The 13485-nt window shown below is 45.0% G+C and overlaps 1 protein-coding gene across 2 annotated transcripts in view; it reads left to right on the forward strand.

Moving 5' to 3' along the window:
* LOC118884388 (phospholipid-transporting ATPase IB) overlaps nucleotides 1-13485 on the forward strand; it is a 545038-nt gene that overhangs the window by 477653 nt on the left and 53900 nt on the right. For both annotated transcript variants that reach the window (XM_036832038.1, XM_036832037.1), the window contains exon 34: nucleotides 10046-10134. In XM_036832038.1, the coding sequence (XP_036687933.1) occupies nucleotides 10046-10134 (89 nt within the window). The remainder of the gene's footprint in view (nucleotides 1-10045; nucleotides 10135-13485) is intronic.

The following is a 13485-nucleotide window of genomic DNA, read 5'->3' on the forward strand; positions in this document are numbered from 1 at the left end:
CAAAGGCATTAGTAGACTTCATTCATGCAGTCAGCTAGGAATTTCTTTTTTTAACAGCGACTCAAAGTAACCTCATTGGTTTTGTTTTTGAAATAATGGGAAAGAAGGCTAATTATCGTATTTGTTTCTCCTCTGAAAACATCTTCATTCCTCCAAAATTAATAGAAATATAAGAAGACAGTTCTAAAAAAGCAAAAGAAATCCCTCAGAGCCTTCAACAATATTGAGGGGAACAAAGACATAAGAAAAGAAGGTCTAAAATGCCATATAATATCCCTTATATGTGGAATCTAAAATACAACACAAATGAACATATCTATGAAACAAACAGACTCACAGACACAGAGAACAGGCTTATGGTTGCTGAGGGGGTGGGGGAGGGATGGAGTGGGAGTTTGGGATTAGCAGATGCAAACTATGAGATAATAGAATGGATAAACAACAAGGTCCTACTGTATAGCCCAGGGAACTGTATTCAGTATCCTGTGATAAACCATGATGGAAAAGAATATGAAAAAGAATATATATATATGTATAACTGAAAAATAAAGTAAAATCTTTGTGCTGACCTCTTAAAAAAAAAAAAGAAGATCTAGATGATTTTATGAAGAGCAAATGGTATCGTATGTTATTTACATGATAACCCAGTTCTAACATGGGACGATGCCGAAATGTAGTAGGCTCTCTATAGAAGAATCAGTCAGAAGCATTCATGTGCCATTGTATCTAAGAATTTTTAAACTTGGAAAGCTGTATTGAAAGGAGAAATTGAAATATATGGGAAAGGGAAATGTAGCCGATGTGTTTCTATTAGAGTGTGATGAAAAAAAATTGGATCTGTTTTATGTAAATTTTCAACAGCGACCTGGTGAAGAAAGTCCAAAGTACATTAATTAAATTTACAGAGCCAAAAAAGGTGAGGACCCAGGAGGTTCGATGTAAAAAATACAGATGGACTGAGGGAGATGAGAGGAAATGGACAGACTTTTACAACATGATATTCAGCTTGGAAATATGCATGCGAGTACAATGGGGAATACTAGCCAAAGGCAGATAGCTGGTTTAAAGGAAAAGTTAATAAAATGTTGAGTCTGAAAAACTATACAGACCAAAGCCAGGAAATTACACAGTTACGGATCCCGCAGTAAATGTAAATTAGCCCCGTCGCACATAGGTAGTATTTTATATTCCGGGTTGTGATGTTAACTTTCACGCCTAAACATGCGTGCACATGTGTGTCTCATCTGAATTACGGTTGTAATTACAGGAACAAAGGTGCAACCAGAATGCGCAGCGGGTCTCCTGCTCCTTTCCCGAGTCACCCAGGAGCCTGGGAGCCCGAGGAAAGAGCGAGGAGGAGAGAGCCTTTTGTTCCAAGTCAGTTGTTTACCACAGGAGCTGGGATCATGGTTCCTTAACGATTGTGAAGCGGCCTTGTGTGTCCCGGGGTCGTGGAAGGCCGTCCACAGCACCTCGGAGTTAACACTGGCCCTTGAATTTCCAAAGCCATACGTTCCATGTCATCCCCTCTCTGCCGTCTCCCCGGGACCACTCTCCACCCTCCCCTCCTGACTTCTTACCTTTCAAGGCTCTTCCTCCTGTCCCATCCCCATAGCCGTCTCAGGTCCTGGACAAGCCCCATCCGGCCCTCCTCCCTCCCCCATTTCCTCATGATATGGCTGCACGCCCGTCCTCAGCTCCCTCCCCCTTGTCATCCCTAAAGTCTCCTCACCTTCAGAACACAGCTCCATCCTGGAGTCCCTCCCCCTGAGATTTCACCAAGTCCCAGCTCCTTTTCCTTCTCCCCACCTCCTAGTATAGGAATCACCCGGACGCTCATCTCAAGCCTTTCCTCACCCGGTATTCCCTTTCTTTGTGATCTCATTTATTTCCACAGGTTCACCCATCACTGTGTACAAATGAGCCCCGAATAAATAGGGCTAGCGCACCTGTCTTGGGAGAAGGTGTGGGCCCTGGGGCCAGACGGCTGGGTTTGTTACCAAGTCCAAGCTCGTACTGCTTGCCGCACACAGGCCAGTAAATCAAGAGCCAAGGTGTTTGGGACAAGGAATAGTGACTTTATCCGGAAAGCCAGCAGGCTAAGAAGATGCTGGACTCATGTCCCAAAGAACCATCTTCCCTGAGTTAGAATTCAGGCTTCTTTTGTACTGAAAGGGGAGGGAGTAAAGTCCTGGTTCGGCCTCCGGAGGGGATGTGTTAATTTCTTCCTTCCTGAGGTCATTGGCACGTGGGCCTGGTCAGGATGTTTCCTGGGAGCTAAACAAAGGTGTTTAGCTTAATACTCATTCCCTGGGGTGTGGGGTGGGGCAGGGGTCCCAGAGGTGGGCCGTTATGTGTAATTTAAGCTTACAGGCGACATCCCTTTGGTGATGAACTTGTAATAGAATACAAAGGTTCTTCCCCATTTCAGGTTCAAACCCTAGGCCTTCCTTGCCTGACTGACCTCATCTGCAAGCTGGGAGTTACCATACAGCACCCACCCCACGGGGCTGCGGGGAGGATGGAGCCAGCTGATTGGGGAACAGGGCTGAGCACACAGCAGGCACAGGTGTCTGTGGCTCTTTCCTTGTTGTCACGGCCGAGCTCATCCGTCTCCACAAGGTGGTCATTATTGTGAGCTGCAAGCTCTCTCCAAAACCAGAACTTTCTGAAAGTTGGCCTCATTCAGCCTCAGAACCTGTGCTTCCACCTTCCCCTTCCTTGCTGGCTCCTGCTTCTGCATTAGGCTCCGTGCCCCCTGCCCATTGCCCTCTGACCAATCAAGGCTCACCTTTGTCCCCCTGGCTATTTTAGAGACCCCCCCCCCCCTTTCTGTGGAATTTTTCAACATGGTGGCAGACTTCACACGTAGAGACAAAGGATGTGGAATTATATCCCCAGCCTAGTCCGATGTTGACATGCTGCTTGCTTCGTATCTTTTCGAAAAGGAAAAAAAAGAGAAATGTTAGCCCTGCTGTTGAGTCCTCCTAGTAGCCCTCCCAGCCTCATTCCCCTTGAGCTAGAAGTACTCTCATTACTTTCATGTTTACTATTTTCGTGCATGTATTATGTATGTATAAACCTGTAGAAAATATAAACAATAGGCAATGTTGATTTCTGCAGGGTTTTGAAACTTTATATAGGTTGTATCATACACACCCTTCCCCTCAACACTGGATTGCTTTGGTTTTTTTCAGAACTGGTTTTTGAAGTTTATCTAGAGTGATGTAAGTGTAGCTGGCTCATTTTAATGCTGTTTTTGGTTATATAAATATGCCAAAGTGTATTTCTTCTCCTATTGATAAACATTTAAGTTTTTGACTTTTGGTGGAGGTCAGTCACCAAAAATGCTGCAGCGAACATTCCTGCACATATCTGCTTGTGGACATGTATGAGTTTCCCCAGAGCACACGTGTAACCGGGATTGCAGTGTGCACTGGAAATCTCTCAATCTGTGGCTTTTCTTCAAACATTGTTTACGGTGTCCTTTACAGCAAAAGTTTTCCCTTTTAATGCGAACTCCTCTCTTTTCCTGCAACGTTTCTGCTGTTTTGTATCAAATTTTCTAAAAGCTAATCAGGGTCAGAAAGATACTCTCCCACCTTTTCTTCTACAGGTGTTAAGGTTTTGCTTTTCACCTGTCCTGTCAATGCCGGCCAGGATGCTTTGGAGACTAAGATGTTGGTTTTGCTTCATAGATACCAACCTTAATAAGACTTGTCCTACCGAGGAATAGTGAGGACCTCAAGACCCACTCAGACCCACAGGCTGTCCCGATTCTGAGCCGTCGGGTGACGGACATGTGCTGTGTTGTCTGTTCACTGGGCCCTAAGACGTGGCAGCCTGTGCTTTACTGAGTAGATGCACGCCTGCTCACTGAGTCAGCACATGGCATCGTGCTCTGGAACAAGGACATTACCATGAAATAGCCCAGTTTTTAAATTCATCATTTAAAAATGTTACATTTTAAGCAGAATAGAAGAAGACAAGGGTCAGAAATGTTGCAGCAGAGTTAATTTCTGTTCGGTAAAGTCAGAGTAGGACTTCTGGGCTAAAAATGGAAGCTGGATTATATACATCTAAAGGCTTGCAATTTATTAAAATAAGAGTTATTGAAACACTGGCAAATATAGTAAAAAAAAAAAAATACTAGTGAATTATGAGTAGACATTAAAGCCACTGTCTGTTAAGAACATGGATCTCAGACCACAGGACAGGCCCTGGCTCTAGACTCAGAGAGACCTGGGTTCACATCCTGACTCAGCCCCTTACCTGGTGACCTTGAATTGGCCACTTAACCCCTGAGCCTTAATGGCCTCATCTGTAAAATGGGAACAGTTAGTGTCTCTCTTGCAGGGGTTTTTAGAAACCAAGACCCACCTCTTACTTGTGCCTGAGGCCAGTGGTGTCGCTTAGTTAAAGTAGGAAATGCTAGGGGAGGGGCTGGAAGAGGGGAGGGTTGGTTTTCGGCTACTAATACACGTGTCTTTTACTTGGGAAACGCTCGTGGGGAATTTGGAGCTGTTGCAGGGTGTGCTCGTGGGTCCTTCTGTGCATCCAGCAACATATCCACGGAGACGAAGAAAGGTACCTTAACAACACGCCCTACGTTCTGTGAGTGGGTGGAGATGAAGCCTTGAAAGGCTGTGTGTCCTCCATCTCTATGTCTCTCCAAGGGACCGTGAGGCTGGCACGTAACGAGTGCTCCAAACCACTGGAGGAGGGGAATGCAGACGGATTGTTGCTGTGAAGTTTCTAGTTTCGTGAAGGAGTCAATCCATTTTAAAAGTAGAGAGCATACACTTTAATTGCTCAGTTTGGTCCTTGGGATGTATCGTTGGCAATCCTCATTTGGTTATCACAAACTCTTTATGAAGTCAAGTCTTTTCTCCCCAAGAACATTTTTTTTTTCTGTTTAAAAAAAAAAATGCAATCTGAACTTTGGTTAGAGGAGCCTTAAAAAGTAACAGCAAGAGTGAGAGAGAGAGAGAGAGAAATGCAGAAGGAATCCACGGGGGGCTGCGGGCTGTGGAGAAAATGTCTCATCGAGGGGTCCCCGGACTGTTCTGCTCCGGAAAGGCAGCTGAGGGATGGAGCGCAGCCAGCTTGGCTGGGGCTCAGATGCCGGGTGCCATGCACCGGCCCCTGAGCTCATTCATGGCTTCTGAGTCATTTTACAGGCAGAGCTGTTTGCAGAGCATCACAAGGCCCTGTACAGATGTTTGGGGGCTGGGGGAGCCAGGTAGACTTCAAGGAAGGAAGAAGCGTGTGTTTATTTTTGAAGGTTTGGTCCAGGGCTCCTGGGGGTTTGGGGAGATAGATTGTCTGTGAGCACAGCTTACAGGGTGCTGGGTACCACAGCCCCGTGAAAGAGGTGCTTCTGCTGTCCTGATCTTACGGCGTCGGGGTGGGGGGGACTGAGGAACGCAGAGGGTGGTGGACCCGTGCGAGTGTCACAGTCTAAAGCTGAGAGGCGCAGTTCCGTCCCAGGTCCGTCTGAACCCAAGGTCCTTGCTCTTCTCTACCTGCTCAGCTGCTGAGAAATCCCCCAGAGCGGCAAGAGTTAGTAGCCCGAGGCCGCTGCCTGGGGGCAAGACGTCTGCTGCCCCGGCACGTGCTCACTGCGACTCAGGGGGAGAAGACGCACAGCGGCCCCGTCCCCAGGGAGAATTCTTCTTGTCCGTTCTGTATCCGTTCTGGAAGTAGATTGAGAAGCACCCCAAGAGATCCAGTGGGTGGGAAGCAATAAAAACTTGATCCAGAGCAGCGGTGGCCTGGCGTGGCCTGGCGTGGCGGTCGGAGGTTCACCTGGATCAGTGTCGCGGCATCCACACAGGTGAGCGGTACTCATACCTGAGCGTGAAGAACAGAGTTTAGCTTCTGCCTGCATCACAGTTGACACCTGCTGCCTGTCACCAATAAGCAGCTTGTTTGCACTGTAGTTTGGGAATTCTGCAGCGTGCAGCTCAGCCCTCCCATCCGTCTGAGAACAGCGCTGGGTAAACCTCCCGACAGTTGGAGCAGAACGTGATCTTCTGGACCCACCTCCCCCTCAAGTAGTCACTCTGCACCACTGTTCATTCGCCACTTCTAGGATGTCTCCGTAAGATGTGTGGTTATGTCAGTAGTGTAAAAAGAAAAAAATCCAGTTAGTTATAGGTAATGTGTATGGCACTTACCATGTGCCAGGCACTTTTTATAGTGCTTTAAACTAATCATTCATTTAAGCCTCATGGTAACCCTATGAGGTAAGCATTACATTTTCCCCACTCTACAGAGGAAGCACTGAGGCACAGGGTTAGTAAGAGCGTGTGGCAGCGCTGGGCTTGGAGCTGGGCAGGCTCCTGTGTTCTTTGTTTTGGTAACTGCACGTCCTCCAGATTTTCCTTTATTTACTTTTGCTTTGGGGTCTGGTGTTTCTGGTGTTCAGTCCAAGCGTACCTTGTGCCTTGAGTTCTGTGCTATCTTTAAACTCAGAGCTGTTCTCCTCTGCTTGGGGGCTCGGCGGGGGGGAGGGGGGGAGAAGGAAGCCCCTCACTCCTCACACACAGGGAGGGAGTAGGGTTTGGGGTCCACCTGCCTCGGTTTGAATGTTGATAGCCCTGCTTTCCTGCCCCAGGTCCCTGGGGGAAGTCGCGGACTTGATTTCCTTCTGTAGAAAGGGGACCAGGAAGGGTTGCATGGAACGCCTTATGGGAAGTCCTGGTACACGGTGACGCACCAAGAAATCTCTGTGTCCTCCTCCATCTCTATCATGGTGTCTCGAATCTGCCCCGCACCAGGGAACACAAACTGACCTTGCCCAGCTCGGGCTCCTCCAGCCGCCTTTCTAGAACCTTCTCTCATCTGTCACCATGACCGTGTGTGATGTGGACCCTGCAGAACCTGCTGAGCGCTCTAATCCCTGGTCACGTGTTTCACGGTGTCCCCGGTCAATATTCCTGGTCTAACAGGATATGGTGCTGTGCAGCGTTACACCCAGACCAGCACTGCCCTCCCTGGGCTCTCCCCAGCTATGGCCTCAGAATCAAGTAACTTTACCCCCAAGCCGGGGGGGTTCCTATGCATTTGGCACCTAAGGGGTTAACAGTCATTGCTAGCTAAAGGTGTGTTAACTGAGGGTGCCCTTCTTCCCAGTGGGGCTGTTAGCACATCAGAAGGGTACTTTTAAAACCTCACTCAGTAGTACAGGTGAGAGGGGAGGGGGGAGTAATTAAGTGCTGTTTGTCACCTAGCCCAGCTCGGTAAACATTTTTTTTTAATTATTCTGAGAACAAGAGCAATCTGACTAAATTTCAATACCAGAAGCTGTGGCCTTAGCAAAGATTTCAGTACCCCAAACCTCAGTCAATCTGTGAAAATCGGGATAGTAGAAACCTTTCTGGAGACACACCTTTAAAATTAGTTATGTCCATTATGTGTTTTAAAACAGCTCCAAGTTTTTAAAAACCAGTGACAAGACAACAGTACTTCCAAATCTCCATGTAACCTTTGTCAACTGGGGAGAGGGCTCCCTATTTTGAGCAGGGCAGTTCAAAGGTCATTTTCCTTATTTCCGTCAGCAATGAGAATTCTTATGGAGTTTCATAATCTATTTTAAATAGTACACATTGTTGGAAAATTTTATTTTTTTCTCGAAAAAATATTTTTCCAGCTTTATTGAGATAGAATTGACATATAATATTGTACGTTTAAGGTGTACAACATGTTGATTTGATCCACTTATATCTTAGAAAATGATTACCATCATAGCATTAGCTAACACCTCCATCCCATCACATTAACTATCATTTTTATAAAATCTTACACTTAAATGACTGTATTCTTTGCTAAATACACCAGCCGATGATCTAGGGTGTAGTCCCACAAGTGTAGCTTAAACAAGGCCGCCTTCTGTCGCTGGGTCAGCCAAGGATGGATTAGAGGGGGAAGGTGGGACTTGCAGAAAGAAAGGACCTGGATAATCCAACTCCTTCCTGTGGTTCGCTTGGGCCACTGGCGTGGGGCGGGGAGGGGGACGAGTTAAATTTTTTGTATGTGTAAGTAATACGTTTTCTGTATGAGAAATGGGAACTAGAGCTAGCCGAAGAGAGATGAAAAGAAAACTGCAATGCACTCCCTCTGATAGACCATTTCGTGCCTTTTTCCTGACATGCAAGCACGCAGAGGGTACAGGGGATGGTGGTCTGCATAGTCTCAGTGGATCAAGGCCTGGACCACTGAACTGCATTTGAGGCCGTGGAATGTGTGTTTGTTTGTTTGTTTAAGGTGAGGAAATTCCCAAACAGAACTTACAAAAACTGTCGTATGTATTGATGTATACTGACATATATACAGTGCTTAACACTTAAAGATGCAGTGTAACTTTTGGGTGGGCGGCATCGGGAGATCACATTTCAGGTTTAATTCTGAGACTTGGGCCAATCCTGCTTCCTTTCCCACCCCTACCCTTGTTGCCGGGGGAGGTCCCCTTCAGATGCTCAGAACCCATCCGTTTTATTAGCAATATCACATCACACCTCTCTATGTCAACATTGTAATTCTGCATCCCTTTAATTGCTACACAGAAGTCCATTGGGTGTAGGAACCACAGTATAGTTACTAAGCCCTCTTCTGGGACACTTATTTCTTACTTCCTTTGACGGTACAGCACTATGTGAACACTCTTGTACTTGCTTCTTGACCCAAGTTCTTACTTGTGTCCCTAGGATGCATTCTGAGATGGGTAATTGATGGGGCAAAATGTACTCATATATTTTTAAGGTTTTAAATTGCTCTTCCAGAAAGCTGGCACTCTTGTTTTTAGAAAAGGAGAAAGCAAGTGCTCTAGTGCCAGGGTTGGTGTTCAACTTTACCCCAGATCTCATTGCTTCTCAGTTTTGTTGTCATAAAGTTCCGACACCACACACAGGGCTACACGCTGGGGTTCAGTGGCAAGACTGACGTGGTTAGGTGTGGGCCGGAGCAGAACACATCGATTGCAGTAGAATCCAGTGGTGAGAACTTAGAAAAGAGAAACCAGTGAATGTGAAGGCTTCTGTCACACTTAACTTCGGTGTCTGTCCGAGTAGTTGGCCATTGCTACCAGCTCCAGCTCTGGCCTCGCTCACTCAAAACAAAGTTTAAGGACTCTGCCTTCCCAGCCCCGATTCTGTTCAGAGCAAACTAACTCTCCCCCTCCCCCTCCCCTCCCCTCCCCCCTTGCCTCCTCCCCTCCCTCTGCCTTGGCCCTGAGCCCTCTTTTCAGCTCCTCACCTAACTGACATCTGCCCCTGTAACTCTTCCTTAAGACCCTCTCCCGCTTCCTCCCAAATGCTCTGTGACCCTGCATCCCGGGAACTGGGAGTCTCATCGTCAGAGCCTGTGTCTCCCTGTCGTCGCCTTCCCTCTGTCCCTGTAGCTGTTGAAATCCTGCTTCTCTTCCCATCACATCCCACACTCTGTCGCTAAGAAGTCTTCCCAGCCTCCTAGCCTTCCTGTCACCCCCAGAGCATATGATCGTGACACATCCATTCCACGTGTGATGTAGGAGACACCACCCCATTTTAAGTTCCTTGAAGACAAGGACCGTAACCCGTTCACCTTCCTCCTCTGGGTGCTGAGAACAGCTCTGCCCTGCACCCAGGTGCTGGTTACATCAGTGAAGGAGCAGTGAAGGACCAGGAACTGATGGATACGTGGGTGGATGCAAGGCGCCTATGGAGTGAAGTTTATTTCTGTGGAGTCTGGTGGCTCCAACATTTCTCCAGAAGAGGGATTTAGGACAGCATTCTGACCAGAGTGGGGGTTTGGAGCGCTTTAGAAAAGGGGACAACACTCGTCAAAATATCAGGATGGAGACAAGAGCTGAGAAGATCACGGCAAGGAGCTCACCCCGCCGGTCCCCTTCACGTTCTTCCTGGGTGTATATTTCAACTTTCACTAGTTTAATACGTTCTATTGCTTTTGTGTGATGGGGCGTGTTACACTGATTAAATTATGTCTCTCTCTCTTTTTTTTTTTTTTGAAAGAGCATTAATGCACATGTCACTTCTGTTTCTTGCAGGCAACCATGGTCCTGAGCTCTGCACACTTCTGGCTGGGATTATTTCTGGTTCCTACCGCGTGTCTGATGGAAGATGTGGTGTGGAGAGCGTAAGTGAAAGATGACGTGGTACCCCAGGGCTTGTCCGATGCCCTCCAGTTAGTCTTCAGTGAGCCCCACCGTAGGGTATTAGATGCTGTGGGACTTCTGAAGAAACAGGTCTCCTGCCACCTGCCAGAAACGGATATAAAGGATTTGCGGTTGTGTCTTCTTTTTTTTTTTTTCTTTTTTCTTTTAACCTGTGCTTCACCTTAATATGAGAATATAGTCAAAAAGGAGTCAGGCTGTGTGAAGGTCAAGAGAGATGTTGCTTGTACACGATTATAGGGGAGAATTTCTAAGTACAGATCCATTCCATCAGGTTTAAGGAACATAACTCAAAATTCATTTCTCCTTCTATCTAAAAAATCAATGCTACGTGATCACAGATATAACCTGGCTTTAAACCCCATGCTTAAAGGGAAACTGTATGTTTATGTAAGTCATTTCAAATCACCAAATACTTGGAATCAAGTATTCTTCATTTCTCCAAATAATTCCCAGTAGGAATCCTTCAAATATAATTCTTCTTAAGTGTCAATTTACAAGTCTATGAGAAGATTAATCACAAGGATGAGATTATAACATAGGTTCGATAGAAAATAATTCATGCTCGATTTTTGTTTATATGTTTTAAAATATATTATTTCCTAAGTATCTTATGTACAATGTAAAAAAAAAAAAAAGCTACTGAGTTCCAAGACAATAGAAATTTTATTTCATCTGCGAGGAAAAGATGGAATACTCCAAATGAGGTCATACTGATTTTTATTTGGGGTAGGCCTGATGATACCTCCTACAGTTGCCAACTTCCCTGAAAAATTGCAACTCCTGGATTGGCTTTACTTTGGGCAAAGCATAATTATTTGGGGCCCCTGAGGTAGAGAATTGAGACTTTATTCCAAACCTTCCAGGAAAAGACATCAGATTTCATTTCTCTCCCTCCCTTCCTCCCATACTCAGTGAGAATTGTTCTTGCCTGACAGTTAAGGATGTTTTTGAAAAAAATCTCCACCTTGGCATTATCTTGACAACCGATGATACCTATTGCGGAGAGGGAAGGGGAGAGAGAGAATTTTATAGCACATATTTTAGGTGTTTTTTTTTTTTCTTCTCTTCACTAAGTTTGACAACTGTTAGTGAACATTAAATAACTCTAATTTCTTAAATGCCTTGATTTACCACTGCTTCCATTTTATCTGGTAAAACTGTGTTCTTTAAATAGCAGGATCAGAATCCTTGGAAATGAAATTATAATGCCCAGGAAAGATGTTTTCTTAATCTAATAAATGAACTGGAAGAAAATATTAGTTCTACGATTTGCTCTCGTAACATAGCCCAGTTGTGGCACAATATAGTACCTTGCCAAATTTCTTCAATTTTGCAAGATCGTCAAGTTAGTTTTAGGTAAATAGAACGTGGTGTTGGTTACATCAGATCACTTTTCAGTGTACAGGGGTTGAGAACAGTGATTTGATTAGAAATCAGTCTCAGCCTATTTTAATTCAACTGTTAAATTAATGTCATGAAAAAAATTTTTGGTTGAGATCGAGATACTTGCCAAGTGAGATGCTGGCAGAAGTATCTTTCTACCATTTCAGAGAGCGTGTCTCTGCCTCCTCATCTGCTTTCTGGATCTTTTCCAATACATTCCAAGTAGAAGTTCCCAGTCACCATGAAGCAAATTATCTATTCCCTCCAACAGGTTTTGTTTTTGGTTTTTCCTGGCACTGTAAAATTAGTGCTTTTTACATTTTAACAAGGATACAGCAAATGACACTGCTTCTAGCTCCACCATATGGAAAGAGTAAAAGTCATTTCCTTTCCAAGGAGCTTGCCAGCCAGGTAGGAGCAGGGTATATTGCTTGTCACCTGCAGTGTTTGCCCAAAGTATATGCCCAATTTATAATATACAGTTAATGTCTACACTATACTTATCCCTCTCCTCAAAAACAAGAATTGGGCACGTTTCTTTGGACATGTTCCCTCTGATCACAGGGCCCATGTTTTACTTCCTATTATACTCCCAACCTGAAATATTTCTTGTTGAGTCAAGGAAATTCAGAGGCTTCTCCCAAGAAGGAAAAGCATACTATGAGTTGCTTACCTCTGATGAGACCACGATACTCAACTGTCATTTCTCCTTCTTCAGCTTTATAAAATGTGTCCTGTTTTTCCTTCTGGCACACTGAACGAAAATATTCATCCTGATTTTCCAGAAAACAGCCCATTATTTGGTTCAAATTGTGGAATGTTTCTTGACACGCGATGTGCTAGGCTGCACCTTGGACTTGAGAAAAGAGTTTGCGTTACATGATGGGGAGTCGGGGAGTAGCTGGACAGTTTGGCTGTGGTGAGTCAGCTTGAGGCAGCATCCGGAACCTTCTGTAGATTTGCGATGGTTCTTCCATCTTGCCTTGGACCAATCTTTTTTTTTTTTTTTAAATATTTATTTATTCGGTTGCGCCGGGTCTTAGATGCGGCACGCGGGATCTTCATTGCCACGTGCAGGATCTTTAGTTGCAGCATGCGGGGTCTAGTTCCCCGACCAGGGATCAGATCCCGGGTCCCCTGCTTTGGGAGCGCAGAGTCTTAATCGCTGGACCGCCAGGGAAGTCCCGCCTTGAACCAATCTTAAGGCTTTTTGGTTTTGTTTTGAATTTTGGTGGCTAACTCTATTTTGAAAGAGCTTTTAAATTCCTTTTAAAAGGCAGGCCTGCCTTTTCACATATATTTCTGTACGCTCTGGTTTGCTCTGTCTTCCTGCATTTTCCCTCTTTCCTTGCCCAGTCTCTCTCCCATTTCAGGACCTGCATTGTTAACAGTAAGGAAAAAAAACAGCATGAGGTAACTCGGTCATTTTTTCCATTTAGTCTCTCAAATTTCTGAATGAAGATCCATTATTAGACTATCTTAAGTCAGATTTGGACACCGTGTAATACCTCCTCTGTTATCCTGTTAACCAGAATTTTCATGAGGGACCAAACTAACACATCTTTTATTAAAATAACTGATTGATTATATGTGATACCTGGCTAATGAATATTTTTATTATATGCATGAAGTTTAAATTGCCCAGAACTATTTTAATATCCTTTAGCTTACGTGCTTCCAAAATGTTTACCTATGACAGCATTTTTAGGTAAGCTGCCATGTACTTAACGCTCATCGAGGAGAAATTCATTTATGTTGCTTTATAAAAATAATATAAAGCTCAAGGCCACGGAACTTAGGAACCCATCTCCTTTTGTCTAGCTGTATCTCTTGTACCTTACCAGTCAGCACACGATGCATTCAGCAAGTCCAGAATGACTTCATTTCCTTTTTATAATCCCAGATAGGCAGTTCAATGGAAATAAAAG

Source organism: Balaenoptera musculus, chromosome 18 (genome assembly GCF_009873245.2).
Source record: "Balaenoptera musculus isolate JJ_BM4_2016_0621 chromosome 18, mBalMus1.pri.v3, whole genome shotgun sequence".
NCBI lineage: Eukaryota > Metazoa > Chordata > Mammalia > Artiodactyla > Balaenopteridae > Balaenoptera > Balaenoptera musculus.